The following is a 26,762-nucleotide window of genomic DNA, read 5'->3' on the forward strand; positions in this document are numbered from 1 at the left end:
TAACAACTGATAAACATTGAGGGATATTTTCATGGCCAGACTCACTAATAATCAGGGAAATGCCAATTAAATTGAGATACCACTTTATACCCATCAAATTGGCAAAACATTTTTTTTTTTTTGACAGATCCTGCCTCAGGTTTATTTGTACAAACAGCACAGGTAGACATGAGCCCTATGCAGACAGTAGCCCAGGGGTCACACTAGTCCTTATATCCTCACATCAGTAGATGAAAGCCTCTACTCTGGAGCCTTTGTGGGGGCCTGGGCGCCTTTGGGAGACTGAGCCTGAGCCGGAGCTGGAGCCAGAGCTGCAGCTACGGCCTTGATCTGAGCCTTATCCTTGGCCTTTGGCCGACAGAGCCTGAGCCCCTTGGCGATGCGGGCACAAGCACGTTTCCCGAGCTTGGGGTGAGCAATGCAGGCAAGTCGACTGAGCCTGCGGCTGTCGCCCTGTGGGATCTTGGGCTTGACCTCCTTGGGATTTATGAGAGCCTTGACAGCCTCAGCACATGCATTCGTGGCCTTGGCGTTGTTGGCCTGCATCTTCTTCAGGCCCTTCTTGTTGTGCTTCTTGGCAAAGCGCATGTTCCTCAGGAACTTGGGGTCTACCCCCTTAAGAGATTCTTATCGTTGTGATCAGGGTTTTTTGATGCCGTTTCTGTGCCATTTTCAGGACTGGTTGTGTGTGGTGTGGTTCTTTGACTAGGCCATGCCTACACCAGAGCCGGGAGACCCCGAACCGCCTGGGACCGGAAGAGAAATTTCAAAACTTTTAAAGTGAGATAGTGCGAGTATTGGTGATGATGTGGAACAGTAGGGACTCTCATAAACTGCTAGTGAGTAAATTGGTAGAATCACTTTGAAGCAATTGGGGCAAATCTTAAAAAGTTCAAGAGGTGCGCCTGCAGCATTGTTTGCAATCGCTACCAATGGAACACTCTGCCTGTCTCTGTGCGGGAGAAAGGACAGTGTGTTGTCTTCACTGTGGAATTCTGTACAGCAGCTAAAATGAATACAGGGAGACAGATATTCATCAACACTGATAAATCTCAAAATGTCAAGTTACAGAATGATGTACAGGTTTGAAAACAAGTCAAGCAAAGTTACGTAATGTTTTAAGAGTAGAGACATTTGCGTGAGTTAAAAATCGTATGAAAAAATGCAGAGGGATGCTAAACCCAAGTTTCAGTAAGTGAACGCCAAGCCCTCAAGTTCCAGTGGTCTCTGGGAGAAGGGAGAGGACTGGGACGAGGGAGGGCTGTCCAGGTGGTTTGAACAGTATGTGTAATGTTTCATAAACCTCATAAAAACTGAAGCAAGGGTGGCCAAATGTGAAGAAGGTTTGATGGTTAGCTAGTGGGTACACAGGTGTTCGTCATGTTATTCTGTGTAATTTTCTGAAGCTTTAAATATTTAAAATGAAAAGAGTGGACAGGATTTAGGGAGGGAGCAGTGAGAGGAAAGGCCGTCCAGGGAAAGAAGCCCCACTTCGACCAGCAAGGACCTCGGGGGGACTGGGAGGAGCCAGCGGGCCTGGAGTTTGAGGAGTCTGGGGGCTGGGAGAGGAAAGGAGGGCCTCACAGGCCATGGATTTGGATTCAGGTTTTTGTCCGAAGAGCACGGTCAGTGCACCCTTGCTGTAAGTCTTCTTGGGAGAGACCAGGATAGGGGGGCTTAAATGGCTGAGCTGAGGCCTGCAGGGAAGAAGCTTCCAACCCTCCCGGGGGCCATTGCTCTACAAACACCAAGAGTGAGAGAAGGGACAGCGCCACCAGCAGGAAGGTGTGGCTGCCACCAGAGAGCGCAGAGCCCACTTCTTACCAGGAGCAGCTGCAGGTCGTAGGAACCGTGATTCGAGTCAGAGAGACCTGTGTTTGAATTATAGCTCTTTTGCTTCTAGCTTGAAACCCTGGTCACATTTCTGAACCTCTGTGTTCTCAGTAAAGATATCCATTGATCTTACCTCATCAGATTAATATGAGAAGAAAATGCAATGACAGATGTGTAGTGCAGACCGAGAAGACCCTTAATGAACACTAACTGGTGGTCGTTGTTGTTACCCACTCTCTCTGGATCCAGCCCCTTAGGCACTGCAGGGCAGGTGGGGTCTGGGGCACCCTGGAGGCATGTGCTGGCCCCCAGGGAGAGCCATGACCCAGACACGCCACGGTGCTCTGAGGGCCTGGACTTGGAGCAGCTTGTGCAGCACACAGGTGCCCCCAACACAGTCCAGAAGAGGGGCAGCCCTAAGGAAGTGCGGCAGGAAACCTTGACCACAGCCTCTTTCCTTCCTCCCTGCTGGAGAGAGTGGCCAGAGGGTAGTTTCATCCTCACTTACGGCCCTGACATTAAGACCGAGTCCGCAGAGGTGCCCTGGGAGCCCAAACAGACTTGGGGACACACTTCATGAAAGTCACAGCTCATGGGACCACCCCAAAGAGGTGTAGTCATGGAGGGCGGCTTGGCCCTGGCTGAGGGCCGGGCTCCCCCGACAGCAGACCTGACACAAGATAGCTGGCTTCCGCCTGAGAGCCTGGCCCGCCAGGGTGCTGGCAGCACTCACTTCCTCTGAGCTATATTTTTATCTGCTATTCTGAGCTCTTCCATCACCTTAAACCAGCTAGAATACACTTATTGATAGCAGCTGACACTTCTTTTGAGTGATTATTACATACTGGCACAGTAAATGACCATACTGAATCTTCACAAGAATCCTGTGAAGTAGGAACTATTACTGTCACCTCTTTACAGATGAGGAAACCGAAGCTCAGAGAGGAAACATAACTTGCCCAAGACAAGGTCACTTGGCCAGTGAGTTCTGGAGCTGGGATTTGATCCCAGGGTTGCTTGCCCAGAAATGGAAAAAAAACAAAAATGGGTACAGCTCGTGCCACTAGACCAGGGATACTGACCCTTAAGGGTCAACAGGAAGTTGGCAAGTCAGTAGGTTCAGGCTGAAAGCTGTTGCTTCCTTGGCACCCACTTAACTCGCAGCCCATCCCAGCTGTTGGAAGTCAGCAGGGGAGGGAGAAGGGCCAGCCCCCTCAGGATTCGCTCAGACCCTGCCAAGCGTTCTGTCTTCATTCCAGTCGCCTGCTGTGGGCTCCACCCTTCACATGGTTCTGCTCAGAGCCAGCCTGAACTCGAGTGCCTTTCCTTCTTCCCAGAGTCTCCCACTCTAGCCCTGAGGCCTGGCCTGCAAGGACCCCTCCATGATCCAATGGATCTGTACAGACTCTTGGCAGCAGCTCCCTGTTGGCTCCTCTTCAAAGCAGGGGCGGCCTGTCTCCTCCAGGTGTCAGAAGCAGCTGGCACGTTAGCAGAGGGCCTCTGGCGGGAAGGGGTGTAGAGCCAACTGCCATCAACTGAAAACAGCACATGTGGATGACCTAGCCTTCAAGAAATTCTCTGGAGCCCTCTAGGGGGTGGTGACAAGTGTGAGTTCAGGGTGAAGGAGCTGTCAGTGGAGTGTAGGGTCTACAGCACGCGGTCGTCCCTGTCACCACAGGCAGAGACAGACCCATAGCCTCCTCCCTGCCCTTTCCCACAGTCCTGCCAGGATTCCAATGCCAGATGCCCAGAACTTTTATGGGTCAGAGCATTAGTTTGGAGATGTACCGTGCAGGACATGATGTTTCTGTAAGCACCTTTTGTAAGTCTTCAGACTTTGCTGCAGCCACAGTCCTCTGACCAGCAGACTCCCCCACCAGAACCAACATTAACAGGAAAAGTGGTGAGTTCTGTCCACCCTTAGGGTGACACTCTGTCAGACCTAGAGGAAACGCTTTCATGCTTTCGGGAAGTACAAGCCTTCAGGCTTCTGCTTGAATATCTCCAGCAACAAGCAGATCACCCCTTCACAAAGTAGCCACAATCCCAGAGCTGAGCATCTTGAAAAAGTCTTCTAGAGGCAAACTAGGTCCCTGTGACATCTCCCTCAGCGGCAGCCCTTTATGAGTTGGGCCTCGGCCTCACCTCCTTGTCTTCCAGGCTGAAGGATCTAAAGTCATTTGTCTGATACCCTGGTTTGCAGGCTCTGCTGCTTCGATTCCTTCATGACTCTAGTTTATTCCTCTTAAATGGACTTTCCAGAGCTGAATGTAGTGTCCAGATGTCACCTTGCCAGGGGAAAAGAGAAGGGAGCTGTGACCTCTCTTAGTCTTTTGTTCGTGCTTTCCTTCATTCAGCAAATTTTACCGAGTGCCTACTGTGTGCTCTGCACCATGCTGGCGCCTGAGTTGGGCAACAGACAGAAAGACAGAGGTGCCACTTGGTGAATCTTCGAGTCCTGGGGCAAAGACAGACACACACAGTGTGAAGAGGTCACAGAGAACTGGGGCAGCCAGAGCAGGGAGGCCTACCTTCGCCTAGAATAGGGAGGGCTCCTCAAAGATGCACCCTGTGGCTGCACGTGAAGGGTGACCAGGCATCAGGCAGGTGGCTGAGGAGGGGCACGGAGGGCAGGCAGCACTTCGACAGAGGACAGGCTTGTTTGAAGGGCGGGAAGAAGGAAGAACTGAAGGATCTGTGTGGCTGGAACTCAGCAAGGGACGTTGCCTGGGGCCACTGGAGTCTAGAGAGGTGAGCAGAGGCAGATCATCAGGCCCATGAGCCAGGATAAGAATGGGAGACTCTGCTCTAAGGCCAATGCAAAGCCTGGGGAGGGTTTTAAACAGAGTTGTAAAATGGTCAGATTTGAATTTTTAAAAAGATATTTCTGGCCACGGTATGGATACTCAATTAGAAGGAGGCAAGAGTGTTGCAGGAAACCAGGTAGGAAGTCATCCAGTTGTCCAGGAAGGAGAGGTGGAGGTGGGTGTTGGATAGGGGCTGTGGAAGTGGAAAGTAGATGGATTCAAGAGAAATGTCCAGAACAGGATCGATAGGACTTGGTGACTGATTGACTGATGTGGGGTGGGTAAGGGAGGCAACTTCCAGGGCGTCAGCAAGATGCCCAGGTTTCTGGCTGCACGGAGGAGTGTTGCTGTTAGTGACAGCTGAGAGCCCATTGGCTTTTCTGGCAGCCAGCCTCACTGCTTGCAATCAAAAAAACCTCCTAGTCCTTTGCACACGTCCTACCAGGACCCAGCCACCCGTCCCTCAGAAAAAAAGCCTCTGCCACCGTCTGCCTCTCCCAATTAGCCTGCTGGTCCCTCCTGACCAATATACGTCTCAGCCCACCAAGGAGCAGGGGTCAAAGCCAGAGCACCTGCAAGGCTGCCCTGTCCCTGCACAGACTGCCACCCTTACCCTGGTGGGTCTCCTGCCCTCTTAAGGCTGTGTGCTCACTCTTCCCCAGAGGCCCATCTTAAAAGAGGGTGAGAATGTTCATAGTCAAGAATGGCCCCCAACAGAGAACTTTGTGGATTCTGAGATTCTGAGGCTGGAAGGGCGGGGCCCTGTTTGCAGCTGACAGCCCTATCTGTGGCTGAGACCAAGATGCTTAGGGCAACTGGCTTGGAAGCCCTGGTGTGGCAGGGCCAGTCTTAGGAGCATGCTGATTAGCAAGAATGACAACTTCTGGAATTAGAGGTGATGATTGCACAACTTTGTGAATATACTAAAAAATACTGCACACTTTTAAAGCGTGAATTTTATGGTATTTGAATTATATTCCAATACAGAGATTCCTCGACGTACAATGGGGCTATGTCCTGATAAACCTACGCTAAGTTGAAAATGTAAAAAATCAAAAATGCACTTAATACACCTAACCTATCAAAGATCCTGGCTTAGCCCAGCCTACCTTAAATGTGCTAGAACACTTACATCAGCCCACACTTGGGCAAAATCATCTAACACAAAGCCTATTTTATGATCAAGTGCTGAGTATCTCATGTAACTGATTGGATACTGTACTGAAAGTGACAGAGTGGTGGTCTGGGTCCAGAGTTGCTGTATGTGTTCACTCTTGTGATCACATGGCTGACACGGAGCTGTGTCTGCTGCTGGCCGCATCACGAGGGAGTATGTGCTGCGTGTCGCCAGGCCAGGAAAGATCAAGATTCAAAACTCAAAGTCTGATTTCTACTGAATTCATACGACTTTCACACCATCATAAAGTCAAAAAACCTTAGTCAAACCATCCTAAGTCGGGGACCATCTGTGTAAAATAAATGAATAAATAGGTAAAAAAAGAAATAGTAAATGGAGGGAACTGCCATAAACAGGAGCACTGGGTCCCAGGTTGATGATAAACAAGAGGAGCCAAGTCACGTCTTCAAAGGCTTTGGTTCCCCATCGTGGTTTCCTGCTCGGGGATGTTCTCGGCCCAGTGCTCTTCCCTAGTAATTAACTTCAGGCCATCCGGGTTCTCAGCTGTCCTGGGAAGGAAAGGTCGCTGCCTTCTCTCCTCTGGGGTCTTTTACTTCCCTGTCGAGCCTGGGGAGGAACGACTTTGAGGTGCTGGCGGCTCTTCCTTCCTGGGGCTCTGGGAGAGCTCGCTCTCCCTCTGTGGTTTGCGTGTCTCTGTTATCCCAGTCCCCTCTACCTGCCCTCTCTCTACCTCTCTCACCAGATATCAGAATCTGGGCTTCGTGCCCTCTCTCTTCCTTTTTGCCTGCCTGAGCTCTCCCCAGGTTATGAGAAGTGGGTGACTACTTGGCATGTGCGCGACACCTGGTCTGAGGGGCCTCTGATGGAGGGACCAGGGCGCCCTCCTGTGGCCAATGGCAGCATTGCTTCTTCCCACTCTGGCCTTGAATTTTTTTCCAGCTGGAATTTTAATGTTGAATTCTGATGGTTGAGGCATCTTTTTTCTTCCCCAAGAGATCCATGAGAAACAGTTAAGGCCCTAAGATATAGGTGAGAAGAAAAAAGATAAGTTAGGCAGCTAAGAAACTAAGAAATAAAATGTTAGTGTTTGTATTCTGCATCTTTTTTTAAAAGAGGTGGTGTGACCTGATGGGAGTTACATGGCGCGTGGAGCCAAGCACTTTCAGCAGCTGTGTGACCCCTGCAGACTGACTTCTCTGAGGCTTAATCTCTTCACCTGTGAAATGGGAATAATCACAAGACCTGCCTCATAGGATTGTTGTGTGATAAATGTAATTATCATAGGTTTAATACCTGGCACAGTGCCTGCCGTGAAGTACGTACTCAGTAAATAGTGCCCATTTCTGTTGTTAGCATGATTACAACTGAAGATGAGATGTAGGAACCATTTCTCTCTTCGGGGGCATCTGAAGCGAGGCCAGCTGCCTTGCACAATTCCGGGGGCACCACTCACGTTATACTCTCTCTAAAGCCATTCCCCAGTGGGTTGCCAGTCTCTAACCCAGAGAGGTGAAGACAGAGTTAGAAAAATACACGAGAGAGCAAATAAAACACAAATTTAAAGGAAAGCCAGGGCCCAGCCAGAAACAGAGTGGGGGCCCAGCTCCCCGTCAGTCGATGAGTTTGGCACCCTGCCTGGCACATGGATGGAGCCCAGCAAGTGCTAATTTCCTTCTCTTCCTGTCCTCTCTCCAGTGAGGCCCTGAGCAGTGTATGAACATGGCCTTCATCTGATCCCTTTAGTGGTCACATGGTTTTCTTCCGGTGAGGTGGGTGCGCAGAGGAGGGGCTGGAGAGAGGAGAAACCAGGAGGTGGTCAGCCTGGGAGAGTGGACAGCATGGAGGAGCCCCGGCCGCCACAGCCCCACAAGCTGGGGTGTGTTCTTTGACCCTCTCAAGGGCAGACCCCAATCTGTACCCTCTCCGCTTTCTGCCATCTGTGTCCCAGGATGGAAGTACAACAGCTTTTCTGGCCCTTGGAAGCTTATTAAATCTCAGTGCCACTTGCCAAGACCCCTTTAAACCTCTTGGCTGTTCTTTTTGCCTTTTCTGATCAGCTGTATTTATTCTGAACTAAATGGTCCTCATTGCAGGATGAAAGGATTTACTGCTTAAGGATATGAAAAGAAATCTTGGCTGCATTACAGTCGCACCCTCTCCTTGCCACCACCTCCCCCACTGCCCGTGCTCTGTCCACTGGCTGGTGCCACAGAGACTGAAGTGGGAGCCTGCCCATGGTACAGTGTGGGCAGTTCAGCTTGGTGAGAGCCCAGCTGATGGAGAAGTGAGGCCACTGGGAGGGGCTTGTTTTGGGGAGCTAGTGTCTTGCTGCTCCAAGGGAGTCTGGAACAGCTTGCTTGAACACTCCCCCCACCTCACCCCCCCCTACACACACATTCTGTCATATTTTCTCTCTCTTTTCTTCTCAGGATTGTGCTCATGGACGATGCCATGGACTGCTTGATGTCTTTTTCAGATTTCCTTTTTGCCTTCCAGATTCAGTTTTACTACTCAGGTGAGTCTTCCAGGGCCCCCTGTGGCCCCCGTCAGGACCACGGCTCCCACTCCCCACCGCTGCCCTTGCCGTCTGCATGCCCGGCACACACTGCCCCCTCCTCCCTCTGGTGGTGGCCTTCACCATGGGTCACTAGCGGGATGTCTAGTTCTCACTGGTGGTCACAAGACTCAGTCTGCAGGGCCGACTCCCTGAGCCTTCTCAAGACATAGGAAACCATAGAGCTTCCAGTCTGCAGTACACAACAAATCAGCTTAAGTGATAATGACAATGACAACAACTATACACACTATTGTAACAAGACCCGATAAATTCACTATTTATCGGAAACTTACTCTATGCCAGGCATAGCACTCAGCACTGTAATCCTTACAACAGCCCTGAGGTAGGTCCTTTAAGAGGGAGGCTTACGGAGGGAAGCTGCCAAAGGCACAGAGTTTCTAGTGGTGGAGCCCAGACTTGAGCAGAGGGCAAACTGCAAAGCCAGTGCTCTCAGCAGCTCTGCTGTATTACTGTGATCGAAGGGCTCGCCCTCCGTCCTGACTCATATGTGTGAGCACACATTTTGCCACCCACACAGCTTTTAATCAGCACACGCCAGTCCTCTCTCACACTCCCACCCTGCCCCCCAGTGCTCACCAGCTGTGCCCTTCAATCCTTGCTGGGATCAGGTGGAATAAAAATAGATGAAAAAATGCCAGCACACACCAGCTCACACACAGCAACAGCAAATGGAATGTTGGGTTTAGGAATTGCTGACTATGTCCATAAACAAACTTGTTTCAAACAGTTTCTTCCAGTAAACAGAAGGCTGTCCTTGGAGCCTGGACATGGCCTTCCTGCCAACTGGTGGCCCCAGCCAGCACTGGCCTCACTCAGGCGCCACATTGTTTTCTTGATGGCGGCCCAAGGGCCTGGCCAGGCAGGGCTGGAGCCTGGGGTCTTGCCACCTGCTCTTAGCAGCTCTAGGCAGCTCTTTCCCATTTCTTTGATGCTCTTGGGCCCTAGATAAGGAGCCACCGTGTGTGAGAGACCCTTCTCCCCTTGCCGTGAACCCAGGCTGTCTTCTCGCAGTGCTCCCAGGACGGGCGGGGCCCTGAGCATCACAGCAGTGTGTGTCAGACGGCAGGGAGATGGGCCATAAGCTCCTGCTGGCCTCCAGTGGCTCAGCTACTAACACTTGAAAATGATTTCCAACGTTTAATAAATTAGCAGCTGGAAAGCTCGCTCTTCCACACTGGTAGTCCAGCATGCTTTCTTGAGTCAGAGAGGCAGGTGGCCTCACAAATTGGGGCTTACCAGCAGGCGTGCGCACACATTCACTCTTCAAAAATATTTTTAAATATCTATAGTATTTTCTCTGTGCCAGGCAGAGCGCTGGGAGGAAGGCTGACCAGGCATGAGCCAGCCTTTTGTGCAAGATTCTCCCTTCCACCAGGAGACAGGGTAACCCCTCTCTGGATAAGTGCTACAAAGAAGTATAGAGGCGTGAAAGTATGTAACCCGGGGTCTCATGTGTTCAAGGAACAACTGCCAAAAGAGGGGACATTTGAGCTGAAACACAGACTAGTGTCCCCTCTCATGAGTGTGGTGGTCACACAAGCCCTGCTCCCAGGACTGAGGCTGGCATGGAGCTGAGCTGACACCCAGAGCAGGGGGCGAGGGCGAAGGGCCGAGTGTGCCTGACCTGTGCCCCTCTACTCACGGTGCCCAGAATTCCTGGAGAGCGTGGCTGCCATCTATCAGGACCTGCTGTCCGGCAAGAACCCCAATACGGTGATTGTGCCAACGTCGTCCAGCGGGCAGCACCGCCAGCGGCCCACGCTGGGCGAGGCCAGCGTGCTGGAAGGCGTGGAGGCGTCGCTCTTCTACCAGTGCCTGGAGAACTTGTGTGACCGGCACAAGTACAGGTGAGAAGTGGGTGTGCAGACATGCCTCAGCCCCAGGGGCTGGCGGCTGCTGGCCCTGGAACAGCTCTCTAGCAAGATGTTCTGACTGCCCCAGGACTTCTAGGGCCCTTGACGGTCATAGCATGACTTAGAACAGTGCCCTTTGCCCCCAGCCCAGGCTGTGGACCGAAAGGCTTCCCAGGCGGCTCACTTAGCAAGGATTGCTTTCACTTGGGCAAGGCCAGCTGCGATGACCCGCCTGGCCCTCTTCTCCTTGCCAGGAGGTAGACTGGTCTTGATTTTTTAGAGAGAAGGAAAAAACATTCACTGTACAAAGCATTCACCCTACAGAAAGGGAGGGTTAAGCTATCCTATCCGGCCCCCTTGGGGACAGAGCAACCGGTTTCAATCTCCTCCAGGGGAGGCAGCACTTACAGCCCTTTTCCCATCCCTCCTCTCACCCCTGCTAGTGAAACACCAGTTATTGACCGTGCCAGCCTTTCTGTCCACAGTCAAGGCCTTGCTCCTGGATCTGCCATGCTCCCCAGGATCTTAGGGCCCCCAGGGCAAGCAGGTCCCTCAGTCTTGGCTTGGGGCATCCTCCTAAGCCTAAAGGTATGGATGAAAATGTGGCAGGCAGACTGGCTAGTCTTTGAATCTGGCATCTGTATTCTCCCTTCTAGCTGCCCACCCCCAGCACTTGTCAAAGAGGTCCTAAGCAACGTTCAGAGACTGACCTTCTACGGATTCCTTGTGGCTCTCTCAAAGCATCATGGAATCAACCAAGCCCTCGGTAAGCCAGAGCTAGCTGTGGCCAGCCTCTCTGGCGCCTACGATGTAAAGCCACGTAGGAGCTGGCCTCTGCTGGTAGACATGGTCCCAAGGTGGGTGGGGGGCTTCACCCTGTCTGCCTCGACTTCTCAGCACCAAACTCTGAGGCCTAGGGAGCCAGAACATGCGTAACACAAGACAGTGCCCTCTTAGGCCTGTCACACGCCCCTGTTGAGGGACAGCCTTCCCTGCCCGAGGTCCTGCCTCAACGTGAAGCAGCCTCTCCATGGCAGAGGCGCGCCCAGCCCGGCCCACAGAATCCCCAGTCTGCTCTGGGGAGAGGCCTACAGGTTGGGCAGGCACAGGGCTCTTTAATCAGTGGCTCTGGAGCTTATGTATCAAAGAGACCTGAATCCCATTTGTAACCAGGGCAAATGTGTGTCTGAGGAGACCTTTTATTCCTATCTGGAAGAAATATCTTATTAGTCTGAAAGGGACTAAAAAAGGGAGAGAGGCCCGGACTGGCCCAGTTTTTCCTGCCCATCGTCTCATTCTCACTGGTTGGCCTTCTCCACCCACACCCCCCCCTCCCAACACCCACTGCCTCTCATCACTGCAGAGCTTGAGGGGTTCTTATTAGTCTCTCTCCTCAAGAGGTATCCAGGTATGCTTGGGATCCCCGGTTCCTGAGTCTCAAAGAAGATTTTTGCCAGTTGCAGGAATGGGATCAAGAGAAGGAAGTTGAACTTCCGTTAAATGCTAGCCACAGCAAGCCATGTACTGGGCTAGATGCTTTAGATGGTGCATGACAGAGAGCCTGCTGGGTGTGCTCCAGGTGCACAGGAGTATACACCCCACAGGACTGGCCGAGGAGGGCCACTCAGGCACCATGCACAGATCTGGGGACCCCTCAACAGAGTGAGGTTGATAGCCAACGTCCCCAGCCAGAAGAGGCACAACTACAAAGGAGACAAAAAGGAGTCAGAAGTCAGGAGTAAGGGGGCAGGGAGTGGGATTTGCTTCAGTTTTCTTTCACACTCCTAAGTAACTGATCCTCCCCACCTTCCCACCAGTCAGCCCCTAGGAAGGAAAAGGAAAAAGCCAAATAGCAGCTGGGTCACAGCCTGGACTAACCTCATGCCCTCACTTTTTCTAGGGCCTTTAAAAAGGACAGTCGTTCATTCAATTGCTTTAACAGAGCACTGATGCTGGGCAAGTGGGAGAAGGAAAGAGCACATGGTCTCCGCCCTCCTGCGTCTCCAGTATGTGCAGTAGAGGCCCGAGATAACCCTGGGTGCAGCCAGCCGGCAGCCAGTTGTAGAGAGGGGTTGTCCTGTTCCCTCAGTCCTCAAGGCACCACGCGCGCACGCACACACACACACACACACACACACACACACAAGGGTTCCGTCGGACATAGTTTGAAAACCACTAAAAAGGGGCCAGGAGGCATCATCTGAAAAAGGGAATTTAACAAAAGCCAGATGGGTAATTTTAAGATTGAGGCTTTCTAGAGACCAGCACTGTTAACTGCCACATCTAGCCCCTGACCACCAGCAAGCTCTTTTCCCTAACAACTTGCTGGTGAGACTCTTTCTATCTGCAGGCTCAGCTTTACCTTCCCTCCACTGTTAACAGCTCCAAGGAGCACCCAAGACCCTCTTCTCTCACTTTCCCCCAATATCTAAGAATTACTGCCCTTGGTTGATAGCTGAGGAAACCTGCTCAAAGGGAGTTGTGCAGAGAAGGGACAGCTCTCCGCCTGGTGGCTTCAGGCCATGCAAAGGAGAGTTTGGTCTGAACCTGTCCCAGTCTTCTCTCCTCACCTGGGGACCCTCCCTGGAGGAGCCGAGGCATCATGTTTGACCATTCTGTCTCCAAAGTGGGGTCACCTTGATTTCGAGGCACGAAACTAGGTAATTTCCTGTCTTTGGGGCCTGGGCCATATCCTGTGTCTCTGGCTCCTTTTCAGCTCAGTACCTGGGGCCTCAGGAAAGGATTAAACCCCCAGCACCAGCTCACAACCCACCATCTAGTCCTGGAAGGGGACTGCCCTGTTTGTGCAATGACCTTGAGGTTCGGTGAGGTCTCATTGCCACAAGCTGGGGAGAGTAGGCAGTGGGGTTCACTAAATTCTTCTAGCGGTACCCAAGACTTACTGCCCTCACAGCAGTACTCTTAAACTCCTCTTCCCCAAATCTGTTAGATCTGCCCTTCCAGCATCAGCAGAATAGGCAGGCATGAAGGTGAGGGGCATGGAGGCATCTGCTAGGGATGGGGCTGCCTGAGGCCTGGCTGAAGGACCCTCAGATTAAGTTTTGTGACCCCAATTATCTCCTAGGAGCTTTGCCTGACAAAGGGGACCTGATGCACGACCCAGCTATGGATGAGGCGCTGGAACGACTGTAAGTGTCAGGTGGGAAGGTGCTGCCCCCTTGTGGGGGGCCCAGCCTCAGCCAGACATGGCAGCGCCCCGTCACGGGTCACACAGCGCTGGTCTGTAACAACCCCTATCTGTCAGGGAAGGGTTTGGAGGCCAGCAGAGGCCTCAGGGATCCTCTGAGTCCTTCAGGGATACAGCCCATGGTTTCATCCATATGCAAGAGTGAGTGAGGAGGTCCTGGTCTCTGGACAGGAGGTACCTCGCTGCCCTCTTGGCTTCTTCCCTCCTTCAGGCTGGTGCAGATCCCAGGCCTGGTCAACTCGGTCACTGCCAGTCCAGAGGCCAGCTGCCTGCCTTCCCGGACCCCTCCCCGGGTCGGCTCCCCCTGGAGACCCCTCCATCACGCCCGCAAATTGGATGCAGAGAGCGATGGCTCCACTGAAGAGACAGATGAGTCCGAGACTTGAGGAGTCTGAAGGGTCTCCTCTGCAGTGCCCAGTACCCTGCTCCCCCGTGCCAGCCCTTGGGACACCCACTCAGCTTCCTCTCCCACCTCTGTGCCATGCTGCCCTCTGCTGGTGAAAAGCCCAAATAATGGTCCCAGCGCCAAGACCCATCAGAGGGGTTCTAGTGATCAGCCAAGCTAAGCAGTGACCAGCCAAGCTAAGCAGTGACCCTCGTTAAGTTAACAGGCTACTCTCCCTGGCCCTGTCAGCCTTTAATCAGGCCCCAGGCTGACAGCAGATGGAGCTGAGGCCACCGGAAAGGTGACTTGGCCTTAGCCTTCTGCTGACTGTCCCCATGTAAGGGTTGTCTCCTCCCAGCAACTCCAGGAGGGGAGAGACCGTGAATACCATGCAGGACTTTGCATGGTCAGGGGTGACACCCAGTGATGCAAGTATTGAGAGGATTACCCATGGTGGCCTTCTGCTGGAGGAACAGCCACTAGCCATAAGATGGAGAAGGGTGGGCAAGAAGACAATTTCACTTTCAAAAACTGCTTCAAGTCTCCTTTGTGTCTAATAGTTAAATATGTGAAATGAATAAAGTCCCTTGTGTCTGGTAAGTGGTGAGTCTAAAGCCACTAGACTGAGGGGGTGAAGGGAAGGGGCAAGTTTTGAGTTTTTGGTGCCGAGCCCAGCTTTTTCTGGCAGGACTGGGGAATAGGGGCTGGAGGACCACTCAGACCCGGAGGCCTGCCTCAGATAATGAGCAAAGAGGGGCTTACGTCCTGCACATGACTTCAGCCTTTCAAGGGAAAGGTGCTCGCAGCTGGAACAGACCTTCAGGAAACAAACTTGAGATGTTCAAGGCCAGATTCCCATAACTTTATAGAGACTGGCCACAAAGAGTTAGCATTGCAGAGTCTTCTAGCCAGAGTTTCATTAAACATTTTCCAAGCACCTGTTCAGGGTTAGGGCAGTGGGAATGCAGCTGTGAACAAGACAGGCTGAGGAGTACCAGCTTCCAGCCAAGACTGGAGGAAGGTAAGATAGGTGGTATTCGACTTCCCTGAATTGGGCAGGGGTTCTCCAGAAACGCACCCAGGGACCCAAGCAGAGCAGGCTTCTTCCTCTGAAGCCACTGGGCACACCATTTTCTTGGGCTTGTCCCTGCCCAGACCAGCCCCCCTGGACAGTTAGAGACTGGTTCCCAAAGCCCTGCAGCACTGGGCCAGGATGGGAAGTTCAGGCCATGTGGTTGAGGTCTCAGACCCACAGTCATCTCCAGCCTCTAGCTGAAGAAGTTCAAAAAATCTTGGCATGCATGTCACCTGCAGAGCTTGTTTACAATGCAAATTACCGCACTCCAGCTTAGGATGCGGCGCAGAAATCTGCTTATGAACACTCCAGATGATTCCAAAGCTGGAAGTCCCAGAGCCACACTTCGGAAATCACTGGTGTAGAGCCCCATAGCTCCCTCCACTCATCCTTTCTAATCACCCGTCTCCTAGACCAGTAGTTTACACTAATACCCCTCCTAAGGTGGCACAGAGATGTTCCAGGAGCCCCTAGGGTTGCCAAGCCAAGGGTTTATTTTACACACACACACGTCCTTTCTTCCTGGATTTAAAAGGGTTACACACACATATATCCTTTCTTCCTGGAGGGTTCCATTAAGGTCTGTATATTTTATTTAATTTTAAAACTCCACTGAAAAACACGCCCTGAACCAAGCTTATGGTTGGGATGAGATGCAGGGCTGAAGTCGCTTGCCTGCCTGCAGCCACGTGGCTCAGTGGATGAGTTAAAGGGCCAACTAATACCAGCTCTTTCCTCCGCGTGCAACAGGGTGGTGAGGTCGAGGCTGCACCGGACCTCGCGGCAGCACAGGGCCGAGGAGCCAGGGGCCTTTGGCTTTCAGAGAAGAGAAAAACTGGAGGCCCTGGAGAGAGAGCCCTCAGCTTCGGCACCGACGCCCTACTCGTATCGGTGGTAGCCCAGGCAGTGAGGCAAGGGCCTGCACTGGGCAGGGAGACAGGACCCTGAGAGGACACTACTTCACTCAGACCAACAGAGGCCCAGGGCCCTGTCGGGGCTTTATTTGACACCGTTTTGTTTCAATACAAACAGTCCAGAAAGAAAGTCACATCCCTTTGGGGGAGGGGGTGGTGGGAACAGTGGTCTGTGTTGCTTGGGAGCCCACCCTCAACCCAAGGGGGCGGGCTGGGCCCAGGCTGCTGGCACGGCAGGGAAAGATGGCACCAAGGATGACACAGTGCAGGCCCAGCGGCCAGGGGCAAGACCTGCAGCTCTGTAGGCGCCTCAGGCTCTCCGTGGGGGGGGGCTGTCCAGGCCCCCTAAGACCACGATGATGCAGACAAAAAAGCTGAGCCCCAGGAGCCTGCTTCTGTCCCTCACATCCTCTGCTTCCTTGGCCAGCATTATGCCAAAGCAGAGCACAGGGCAGATGAGACCCACCATGGCCACCAAGCAGGGGAAGAAGGGACAGAAGGTCCTGTGCTCCACAATGGATGGTATGGGAGGACCCGAGACACCAGGAGAAGTAACCCTCCAAGTGGTCACTGTAAAAAAGGGGTGGTGAGACAGGAGAAGATCACTCGGGCCTCCAGTCTGATCCCAAATGAACCTTTAGGTACCAGGTAACATTTCTAGCCCTTAGTAAGGCCCAGACAAAGGTCCTTCCCTTCCCCTGCCCTCTCCTGGTGCCCGGAAGAGACCACTGGAGCAGCAACAGCAGCAGCAAGTCCAGAGCCTCCCTCCCCTGCAGGCTGGTCGACAGCAGAACTCTCTCTAGACCTCCCGCTGGTTCCAGGGGACAGAGGCCAAACCCCAGATGACCTGGAGGGATCCTAGAGCTGGCAAAAAAAGCCTTATACTTTTTACTTTCCCTACTTGGGGAAGGGCTGGACCCAGAATAAGCCATCCTGAGGGAACTCCCACCCCTCACTCCCAGTGTGGCAGGACAAGTGAGCAGCAGCTTTGGGGGCAGGACTGGAAGAACAATCATCTAGCACGCAGGGGTGGGGGTGCGAGGGGAGGAGAATGAAGGGCTCAACCTACAGGAAGAGGTCAGGGCTGGTACTGCCGACCCATCACCCGAGATCCTCAAAGGCCACCCCGCTCACACACCACATGTATGAAGTCACAATTCCTCCTCAGCTTCCACAAGGCGAGCACCCCTGGCCTGGGGATCATGAGGTCTCTGCTGCTGTCACCACCACGTGCCTGAGCAATGGAGCCTGGATCAGTAGGAACCATAGCGATCCTGGGGATGGGGGAAGAAAAAACAAAGTCAGAGACTCCAAACTGTGGCAGGTACCCAGTGAGCACACCTTCCCCCGACACACCCCACCCATGGGACTCGGGCACTTGGGGGAGGGCCGGGCCATGTACTCGGCCACCAAGCTCAACACGGCAGTAATTGTTTTCTATTGTATTGTAACCCAGGAAAGGGGTCTGGCCAGATCCCAAGAGGGAAGCCCCGCCTGATCTACAGAAGCGGGGACGGGAGAAATAGTCCAGATGACAAGAGTGCGGGAAAAGGAGTAGAACACAGCATCATCTTAGGGAGGGGCCCAACCCTGGCACCAAGCTCCAAGGAAGGACGCTGTCCTTCCAGGAAAGGAAAACGTGCTCACTTCGGCTAAGGCTACCCTACAGCAGTGTCTGGATATGGTGGAGAAGGCTAACTTCTAAGCACTATGCTTTAGGTCCCTCCCACCCCAGGTCAAGCAGCCCCAGCCTCACCTGCAAAGAATTCATCACACCATTGGCCAACACAGCCATCTTCCCGGCCATGGACTTGACACCCTGCTTAAACTGGGCAATGTCAGCTGTGGGCAGCACGTTCCCCAGAGATACGCTACCTACAAAAGCAAGGGAAGGGGTGACCCTGAGCCTGGCAGGAAGCCCCTCCCAGTCCAGAGAACCCTCCACCTCTACTCAAGGCTTCGTGTGGTACCAACCTGCTCCAGTAGCTCCATCCATGTCCCCAAAGAGGTCTGAAGAGCTGATGGCACTGCTGCCTGAGAGCTGCTGTAGCCGAGACCTGGCTTCATACTGTGGTGAAGAGAAGGCAAGGCCTGGGGATCCCTGGGCCAGTGATCCATGGACTCATACTGGCCCCGCCACCCTGGGGCTAAAGCCCAAAGTGGTAGGGAAGAAGCTCTGCTTCTAGGTGCTGCCTCCAGGCTCAGGGTAGACAACTCTGCTCACCTCAGTATCCACCTCCCTCCCAAAGAACATGTCAGATGAGATGGCTTTGGCTCCTGCAAATTTCTGACGTGCTTCACTTGACTCGAGGCCTGAGCTCCGGCTTTCCACTTCCCTCCGGTTTGTGACTCTGAGGGGCAGAGGTGGGACAACAGCTCTGACTCTTCTCATTACTATCAGAGAATAGTATCACTGTAGTGTCACTATCCCATAGCGACCAGAGGCCAAAAAAAGCACCAGTGGCTTTCTGAGGATGCTCACCATGGCCCCTTCCGACTGTGGCTCTGGGACTCGAGGGCCCTCTCTTCTCCACCCTGAAGCCAAGGCACAGAGAGTTTCTATCACCTCCAATATGGTGCAGGCTAGGCTTCTGCACCAAACCATGAGGGTGACCACATGTCTCGGTTTGCCTGGATTTATACCTACTCTCCTGGCATAACTGTTACCAGTTTTTTTACTCTCAAAAGCATTCCAGTGTGGATGAAAAGGTGTATGGTCACTCCCACCTAAGCCCTGACATGCAGACACTGGGCTAAGTGCTTTATAAGTCTCATTACACTTAATCCTTAAGGCAGCCCTGTGAAGCCATTACTCATGTCCCCATTTCACAACTGGATTATTTGCAGATAGTTTATCAGTTAAGCATTACCTAGATTTAGCATGGAATATGCTTTTTAAAATAACACTGGGCAAGAACCAAAGACATATAATCCTTGAAATGAAACATAAAAATGGGCCCCTACTGCCAGAGAAATGGGCCTCAAGAAGGCTCTCAGGCCTGTGGCAGTAAAGCCCGGCTCAAACCAGAGCCTGATTCCTGCACTCTAATCTGGTACCACTAGCCACACGTGGCTACTTAAATGTATTTAAATTAAATTAAAAACTCAGTTTCTCAGTTGATACTGGACACTTTTTAAAGACTCAGTAGCCATATGCTTAGTGGCTACCATACAGGACAGTGCAGATACAGAATCCACCATCACCACAGAGTCCTCCTGGACAGTGTGGCCTGAGAGGACTCCACCTTTCTGAAATGGGCCGGATGCTTGAGATGGTCACTTCTGGCTCCTTCTCCTCCATCCTGTCCATACTCCAGGCAGCATCTGTATCCCAGCGAGAACCAAAACTTTCCCCCAAGGAAAAGGGGTTGTCCTTGTACCTAGGGAGACAGTAGAGTGGCTCAGAAAAGCTTGATGAGGAACACAATGGCCAAGCCTGTGCCCCAACACTGGCCTTACTTTGGGGGTCCAGAGGCGAAAGTACCAACATCGTCAAACAAGTCCAGCTGCGAGCGGGAGGATTTTGCACTCACTGGGGTTTCCTGCTCGATCACCTGCATCTCAGACAGCACTGAGTGGGAGACAGAGCTGCAGAAAAAAGCAGAGCCAGGGCAGGACAGCAGGGGTGAGCATCAGAGCTGCCGCATGAGAAGATGCCCAGCTGCTGGGCACCACCCAGAGCCTTCTTCCCCTACCTGTGCACCCAGGGCTGGGTGAGACTCAGCAGGGAGTGCTCGGAACTGTGCTGTACTGGAGAGCACACCTCACCAGTTAACACAATAGTTTTGTTTTCTCAAAGTAAGGTTTCCCTGTTTTAATTTTAATGATAATATGCATCAAATAATAGTGCTTTCTGTCCTTAACTTACTGCATCATAAGCCATATCATTCACCAAGATGGTCACATACAAACAAAAAGGAAAAAAGAAAAATGCCCCAAACCAGGGAAATGAGTCTAACGGCATGAAAGGGTGAGTTCTTAATTATCCCATCCTTTTTTTTTTAAGGCTTTCCAAAGAGAAGAGGCATTGAATTTGGCAGCAGTACCAACTCATGATGCCTCTTTCCTCCTGTGTCAAGTCCACAGAGGCATTTTAAGGATTAATTTCATTTAAATAAATTCATTTAAAAATATCTACAGCTTCTGGCTGTCAGGACTCCAAGGAGTGAATATTTTGCAGGAGGGTTTTAAATAGGGTAAGCTGAGTTTAAATAAAAGATTCTATTGCACTACAGAAAAGAAAACAAAAAAACACTTTAAACATACCCTTTAATCCAGTAATTCCGGTGACCAAAACAGGGAAGGGGAAGAGACCTAAAGTCCTCTGGGGATTAAAATTTTGTTTCCCTGATTACCTGTGGGTTACACTAGTAGCCCACAGACTGAAAGGGAATAACTTAAATCCAACTGGCACATGTTCTGAGAGATTAAGCAGAAATACCCAGCTTTATCTTCTTCCAGAGAAGCAGAGCATAATGGCTACAAATACTGATTTGAAATCAAAAAGTACTATGTTCAAAATCTAGTTGTACCAAATATTAGATTTCTGGGCTTCAGGCAAGTTGCTTAATTGCTGTGAGTCTCAATTTTCTCATTTGCAAAAAGGGGTAACAATACCTCCTGCCCAGGACTGTTGTGTTTAAGGAAATAAGGCCATTGGCGGAGCTCATGCCCCCCTGGAAAGCCACCTCTCAGCACAAGCTCACTGTAGCCAGGATTGCTCCCCTCAGCACTGCCAGATATTCCGATTTTTAAGAGAGATAAAAAAAACCTAACATTACTGAAATCTCTAGACATTAACTCTTAGTGTAATGCAAACAAAATGCATAAGAGAACTGGTTTGCAGCCCTTGTTTTTGTTTAAGGAAACCACAGCAACACAAACACAGTGGTCCTAAAACAGGAAGGGTACCACCCAAGCAAAGAGCATTGCACGTCTGGAGGTATTTCGCAGTGTTTAGGGTATCTGGCAGCACTAATGACAATTAGTGGACAAGGATTAGAGATGCTAAAAACCCTGCAATTCTCAAGAAGGTCTTGAAAAATAAAGAACTGTCCTGCTATTCAAAGCAGTTAGCACCCTCATTAAAAAACACCACCATAGTCTACTGGATTGATCCTGTGTTTCACTTGTTCAACAAATACTTAGCAAACACATGCCTACTATGTGCCAAGCACGTACCAGGTGCTTTAAGACAATCAGCAAAGTCATTATTCAGCCTCAGAGGAACACTAAGCCTAGAAGCCCAAACTGCTGGGAAGAACCTGCAGTGGTTCCCAGGAGAACAATGGCATTTCCCTGCCACACCCCAGAGCTGAGGCTCACCTTCGGGACACCAAGCCCATGCCCAGCCTCTCTGCCTGCTCGCGCTTCTTCCCTTCCAGATTCTGTAGCTTCTTCTCCTCCTTCTTACGGTCAATCTGGAGCTCCTGGTAGGCCAGGCGCATGGAGGCAACCCTTAGAGGAAACAGACATGTCAGAGGCCAACACCTGTGGTGACCTGTCCTACCTGGCCACCCAACCCCACGCTAGCTGGGGCCCCTCTCACAAACACTCACATGGACTCTTCGGCCTGCTTCTTGGCATCAGCCGCCTGCTGCTCGCGGAGCTTCTCTGCCACCTGGGCCTGCCGCTCAATCTCACTGAAACTCTGGCTGCTCACCTTCTGGGCCCCGAGGCCTTTCTTGGCACCCAGCTGGGAGGAGAATCATGTGATGAGAGCTCTGCCAAACACGATATCCTCTGTCCCCTCCCTGGCATGGAAACACCCACAAGGAAAGGGTTCCTTCTTAAAGTTTCGTGTAAAAAATAGGAGCCCCAACAGCATGGTGGAGAGGGAAAACTAGTCCTACTGAAGTCAGGCAGAGGTGGCTCACACAACCCCAGCAGAGGCCTCAGGGCCTGAGGACAACAGCCAGCACTACCGGGATATGCTAAGCACTTACGTGCACAAATCTCACCGACTCCTCCCAGGAGCCCCTTGGAGACAGGCATTTTGACAGCCCTTTCCCAGGTAAAGTGCCAAGAAGTGAAGCACCTTTGCTGAAGTCATACAGCCAGTAAGTGGGCAGGTCAAGAGGGGAGCCCAGGCGGTGTGACTCCAGCTCCTAACCACTCTACCATACTGCCTCTCCTCACCTACCCCTTTCTTAGCTGCTGCTGGCTTCTTCTTGCCAATGAGGGAGGTTTTCAGTTCTGTGTGAGAAAGAGAGTGAGGCATGAGAGAAGACAAAGGGAGGTCAGAGGCAGAAGCTCAGTCCACATCATGCAGCTTCCTGGCAAGAGCTTCTACAGAGAACAGCTTCACGCAGGGGGAGGCAAAGCTGCCACCACCAGTTCCAACCAACGGAGTCAGGACATCCAAGCCAAGACAGACAGGTTAGGGGAGGCCGCTGGCTCCCAGCAGACTGACACAGGAACCCAGACCCGAGCACCAGAGACAAAGTCCCTGACCCAACACGAAGACTGCCAGGCAGCGGGCAGGGGCCAAACTCTAGCCCTTGCTCCTAGAGCACAGAACTGGTGTGAGGGCCAGGCTCTCCAAGCAGCTGTTGGTTACCTCTGGCAGGAAGAGTCCCTTTAGGTGACAGACACATGGACTCTGGAGAGAAACAGACTTATGACTTACAGGGTGCCCACCCCAGAGCCTCCATATAGCTCCCAAGCCCAGTAGCCAAAGGTACTCCCAGCGGCCCCTACAGAGCCTCATTCCAGACTAGGCCATGCCAGCCTTCTCATGGGGTCAGTATGACGGTCATTCTGCCGGCTTCCTGCCCCAACCCCCAAAGGTCAACAGAACAAACAAGGGCAGCAAGTGGACTGTTCACCCTGAACTAAGTCTGAAGAACATTAAGAAAAGAATAGAAAAGAGCTAAAAGGCCAGGGACTGGCTGAGAAAGGACAATGTCACTTCCAGCCATTTACAGTTCAGAGCTGTTCCCGTGTCCCAAGAAACGGACCAGACAGGCCAATCCTACCTCAGCCCCCAGGATTGGTGTCCAGTCTCATGCTAACCAGACCCAGCCCCACACCTGGAGGCAGAACCCAGGCCTGGGACACCAACCGCCCAGGTTCATCAATGCAATGGGCCTGCTCTAAAGTCCTTGTGGTCAGTGCTGCAGCCACTTTAATCCCAGGCGCCACTCCAGAGAGATCAGATGCTCGGTCTCCTGGGACCTCAGTCCACATGACCAGGCAGCAACAGATCTGAAACGAACCCTCGAGGCCTACCCTCTCCCAGGCACCCCACACCTGCCAGCTGGCATACTGACCCAGAGTCGCTTTGGGTGAGGTGCCAAGCAGGTCCATGTTGGGGCCATGCTCTGGATCTGTGGATGCAATCTGGAATTAGGTGTAAGGCTCAAAGCTTCCTATGACCTCCCATTAAGGGAAGTGATGGGACAAGAGTAGGGGCACTGGCTTTCCTCAGCTTTCTGAGGCCACCAAAAGATAGAAGGAATGCCCACCACTTCCTCCAAAGGACTGAAATGAATCCCAGCCCACCCAGAGATACAGGAGACCTCTTATGCCCATTCCCTTGGCCAGGTGTCCCATCCCTAGCCACTGAGTCCTTTGCTAGGACCAGGACACATGGTTGGAATCTGGGCTGAACTCACGTGCCAGGCCACTGCTTTCTGCAGACAGGGCTGGCTGCTGGGTCTCTGATGGATCAGTGGCTGGTGCATTCCAGGCAGGGGGCTGAAAAGGCCAGATAGGAGAAACCTTGATGAGTCATCCCTGCTGACAAGGAGCACCAAGTATCTTGTGGGTACAAGGCCCCACTCCAAGCCACAAGGAAAGGAGACTGGAGGTTAGCAAGTAAAATTATAGTTGCTATTCACCATGGAAGAAACAAGCAAGAAACTAGCAGCCACTCCCACCCCTCCACTATTTACTTAAGAGCCAGAACCCATTCCCCTAATTTAATAACAACCAACAACCACTGGGCACTCACCATGTGCCAGGCACAAGTCTAAGGGCTTTTCACAAAGAAATACATTTAAATATTACAACAAACCCTATGAGATAGATATGTTCTCCATCTTAGAAACTTAAGTTTTGACTCATTAGGTGCCTTAGCTACCACTCTAGAAATGCTAAGTAGAGGGGCAGGGATTCAAACAGAGAAAGTCTGACTTCAGCACCCAGTGCCTATACAGGGGAAACCTCCTCCCAAGGGAGGGGTTGCTAGGGAGGGAATCCTTTCAATGTCCCCAACTACAGAGCCTTTCTCATAGCTGAAAAATCCAGGAAAAGCTGTCTGGGGCTCCTGATAACTCTTGAGGCTTTAAGAAGCTTCTCCTCCTCCTCCCTACCACCCCAGTTTATAGGAGTCTGTTTCTAAGGAGGACCACACCGCACCCCCAGTATGGGAGGAGGAAACACCTGGGTCTATCCAGCAGTGGGTCCCAGACATTCCCCGTCTGAGGTACCACACCAAGGGGAGTGGATCATGCTCATGATCGTGGGCCTTGGCCTTAGTAAGTAAACCACCTGTCAGGAACAATTGTGGGAAACATTCCTTGTGGGCACTCACTTGAGTGTGTTCTGAGAAGAAATCAGAGTCCTTCTTCTCTGGGGAGTGACTGGGAGCACTACTCATGTTGTCTATCCAAAGCTGGAAAGGAGAAGACACCGATGAATCACAAGGTTCTGAATATTCCCACTCACCCCATGACCCCAGTCCCAGGGAACAGGAACTTACATCAGTGCCATGCCTAGCCAGGGCCGCACTCCCCAGCTGCCGGATCTTTTCCCGGTACATCTGGGCAGCTCGGCTATTATATTTGGTGTTGGCATCATTGGCTGTGCATCCATGTTGGCGGAAGAAAGCTGTCTAGAGACCAAAGAGAGAACGTGCTACAGGTGATGCTCCCCAGAGCAAAAGAGGCACTCCCTTCTAACAGCACGGTTATACAGAATGATACATTCTACTGACACCAGTTTTTCATGAAGTTCCTCAGAAACTCCTGCAAAAAACACAGCCTCCCATCCTCTGAGATGAATGACTGAAGCGCAGCCCTCACTCAACCTTGCCTAAGGACAGCATGCCGGTCCCACTCTGCCCCTCCTTCATCCAGGACCACAAGACCTGGATGACTGTGGAGGCCCCAACTCCCTTGGCTTTCCCCAAGAATGTCTGTCTAGTTTAGTTTGAGTCCAAAGCCCCTTTGAGAAGAACAGTGACCAATTTCCAAGTGTAGAAAAGAGTGTACGGTGTTGCCATAGATGAGAGAATCCCCTAAACAGAGAAACTGAGAGGGCCTCCAAAAAATCACTATAACGTCAGTACCCAGACAGAAGAAAGGGGGCGGGAGGATGGTAAGGAGCTTTACCGCATTGGCATTCCCGCCGACCTGCATACACCTCAGCTGGAACCAGTTCCAGTTGGAATCCAACTCTGTGGACCTGTGTGCAAGGGCTGTGTGTTACCTACCAGCAGGTACCAGGGGACGCTTCCCTGGCAGACCCACGCCTGTCATTTGGCCTCGGGCTGCAGTAGGTGCCCAGGAAATATTCATCAGCCACCACCCTGTTTCCTCCACTCTGCCCCGTCCGTGAAAGCTTTGCTCTTCATTCATCTAATCAAAAGGCTACTAATTATTTTCCAGACGCGAAAGGAGGTCGAATTCTCAGGCACTCAAGCTTGGACTCGGCCTTCCCCTGAAGGACCGCCACAGTCTCGCTCCAGATGTACTCGATCCGCGCATCAGCAACAAGATCGACGCCGGTAACTTTTCCCCGAAACTAACGTTCGGAGTGTCAAGTGTGACCACCAGGGATGAAAGGAGTTTGACCCAGACGCGGAGACGGACCGCCGGTGTGGCAAGGCGCCCACACTGGCGGTTCCCTCCCGTGAGAGGTTTGGAACACCGAACTCAGGGCCGTCCAAGTCCAGCAGCCACTCTCCCCTCCTGAGCACAGTCCTGGCCGGCCGGGTAGGAGCACAGCGGCCGCAAGGAGACCCCACCTGATGAAGCTGAGATGGACGCCCAGGGAGCGGTGCACCCCGGAGCAGTCAATGCACAAGAAAACACCGTACGTGATGCTGGCCCAGCTCGGATTCTTGGCGCCACAGTCGAAGCAGGCCTGAGGGGAAAAGGCGATGGGCGAACGGTCAGGGGCCCCGAGTCGAGGCCGGGCGCTGACACTCCAGGAAGACAGCCCACGCCCGCTCCTCTCCCTCACTCAGGCCCCAGGAGAGCCGCGAGAGTCCCTCTCGGCCAGAGCTGGGCCCCGCGCGCCCCCGGCTCACGCACCTTATTGGTCGGAATTGCGCGAAGCCTCTTAAAAAGAGTCTGGATCTCTGTCTTGCTCGGCTCGGCCGCCATTTTCTCTCCTTCCCAGACACCAGCGCGACCGACGGGTCCCGTCACGGGCCAATCCGCGGCCGGGAAGGGAGGTCACTGGGCGGGCCTCAGCGGGGGCCGGCCCGCCCAGGGGTGGGGTGATTTGTCCCGATCTAGACCAATGAGCGGCTGGCGGAGCAGGCGCCGAAACGTCACAGCCCCCGGCTCCACCGCGGTCTCCCGACTGCTCGCCGCGCCGCGCCCGGGCCAATCGGCAGCCGGGGCGGGGCGACGGCTAGACCGCCGGCCCAAACCTCGCCACAGAGCCACCCACACGCCCAGCCACCCCCAGAAGGTGGAGCCACCTCCCAGAGACGTGGGTTACGGGGCCACGGAGCCGTCCTCTTCTTGAGCGAGTTCTCGAAATGAGTAATGATTAACAGTCCTACCGAGCACTCGTGGTCCCGCCGGTCTGAACGGGAAGGTAAACTGGCTGAGCTCCAGCCCCACTCAGAACTCAGCACCCAGCCTCCAGGCTTGGTCGTTCCACATCAAGGCTGATCTTGAGTCCCTTCCAGAGCAGATACTAAGCTAGCAAACTTTTGCCCAACCCCCGCCCCCATAGTATACTCCAGGCCCACGGACCTCCCCTCAGTGCCTCTCTCCAGATGCCGTCGGCTGC

The 26,762-nt window shown here is 52.6% G+C and overlaps 3 protein-coding genes across 8 annotated transcripts in view; 1 reads left to right on the forward strand and 2 right to left on the reverse strand.

Moving 5' to 3' along the window:
• C10H11orf49 (chromosome 10 C11orf49 homolog) overlaps positions 1-25,801 on the forward strand; it is a 170,604-nt gene extending 144,803 nt beyond the window's left edge. For 3 of the 4 annotated variants that reach the window (XM_032488623.1, XM_032488624.1, XM_032488626.1), the window contains 5 exons: positions 8,208-8,293; positions 10,008-10,203; positions 10,866-10,975; positions 13,295-13,358; positions 25,403-25,801. In XM_032488623.1, coding sequence (XP_032344514.1) covers positions 8,208-8,293; positions 10,008-10,203; positions 10,866-10,975; positions 13,295-13,358; positions 25,403-25,709 — 763 coding nt within the window. In that variant the 3' untranslated portion in view covers positions 25,710-25,801. Of the gene's footprint in view, positions 1-8,207; positions 8,294-10,007; positions 10,204-10,865; positions 10,976-13,294; positions 13,359-13,628; positions 14,403-25,402 lie in introns of those variants that run through there. The other variant, XM_032488625.1, reaches the window with a different exon arrangement.
• Positions 110-881, reverse strand: LOC102522508 (60S ribosomal protein L29-like). Its single transcript, XM_032488627.1, has one exon. The coding sequence runs from the start codon at positions 586-588 to the stop codon at positions 241-243; it is 348 nt and encodes a 115-aa protein (XP_032344518.1). The 5' UTR covers positions 589-881; the 3' UTR covers positions 110-240.
• ARFGAP2 (ADP ribosylation factor GTPase activating protein 2) lies at positions 15,837-26,656 on the reverse strand. 3 transcript variants are annotated; one of them, XM_032488606.1, is made up of 17 exons: positions 26,051-26,656; positions 25,762-25,880; positions 25,127-25,199; positions 24,496-24,627; positions 24,328-24,408; positions 23,408-23,489; positions 23,063-23,119; positions 22,351-22,392; positions 21,934-21,986; positions 21,350-21,486; positions 21,117-21,248; positions 19,251-19,379; positions 19,037-19,171; positions 18,016-18,142; positions 17,766-17,859; positions 17,548-17,666; positions 15,837-17,065 (listed from the first exon to the last, which is right to left on the reverse strand). In XM_032488606.1, exons 1-17 carry the CDS (start codon positions 26,120-26,122, stop codon positions 17,045-17,047), a joined length of 1,605 nt encoding a protein of 534 aa, XP_032344497.1. In that variant the 5' UTR covers positions 26,123-26,656; the 3' UTR covers positions 15,837-17,044. The 3 variants fall into 3 exon arrangements, with proteins under 3 accessions (XP_032344497.1, XP_032344498.1, XP_014419467.1); XM_032488607.1 differs by lacking the exon at positions 22,351-22,392; XM_014563981.2 differs by lacking the exons at positions 25,127-25,199; positions 25,762-25,880; positions 26,051-26,656 and adding an exon at positions 25,228-25,412.
• Positions 26,657-26,762: the final 106 nt, after the last annotated feature.

Source organism: Camelus ferus, chromosome 10 (assembly GCF_009834535.1).
Source record: "Camelus ferus isolate YT-003-E chromosome 10, BCGSAC_Cfer_1.0, whole genome shotgun sequence".
NCBI classification, from domain to species: Eukaryota; Metazoa; Chordata; class Mammalia; order Artiodactyla; family Camelidae; genus Camelus; species Camelus ferus.

Bases quoted from the DNA above. Each gene is read 5' to 3' on its own strand.
- ARFGAP2 (XM_032488606.1), bottom strand. From the start codon at position 26,122: ATGGCGGCCGAGCCGAGCAAGACAGAGATCCAGACTCTTTTTAAGAGG. The intron at 24,628-25,126 runs GTAAAGCTCCTT...TTTGGTCTCTAG, and splicing joins TCGGCGGGAATGCCAATGCG to ACAGCTTTCTTCCGCCAACA. The intron at 17,860-18,015 runs GTGAGCAGAGTT...TCTTCACCACAG, and splicing joins GGAGGGAGGTGGATACTGAG to TATGAAGCCAGGTCTCGGCT.
- LOC102522508 (XM_032488627.1), bottom strand. From the start codon at position 588: ATGCGCTTTGCCAAGAAGCACAACAAGAAGGGCCTGAAGAAGATGCAG.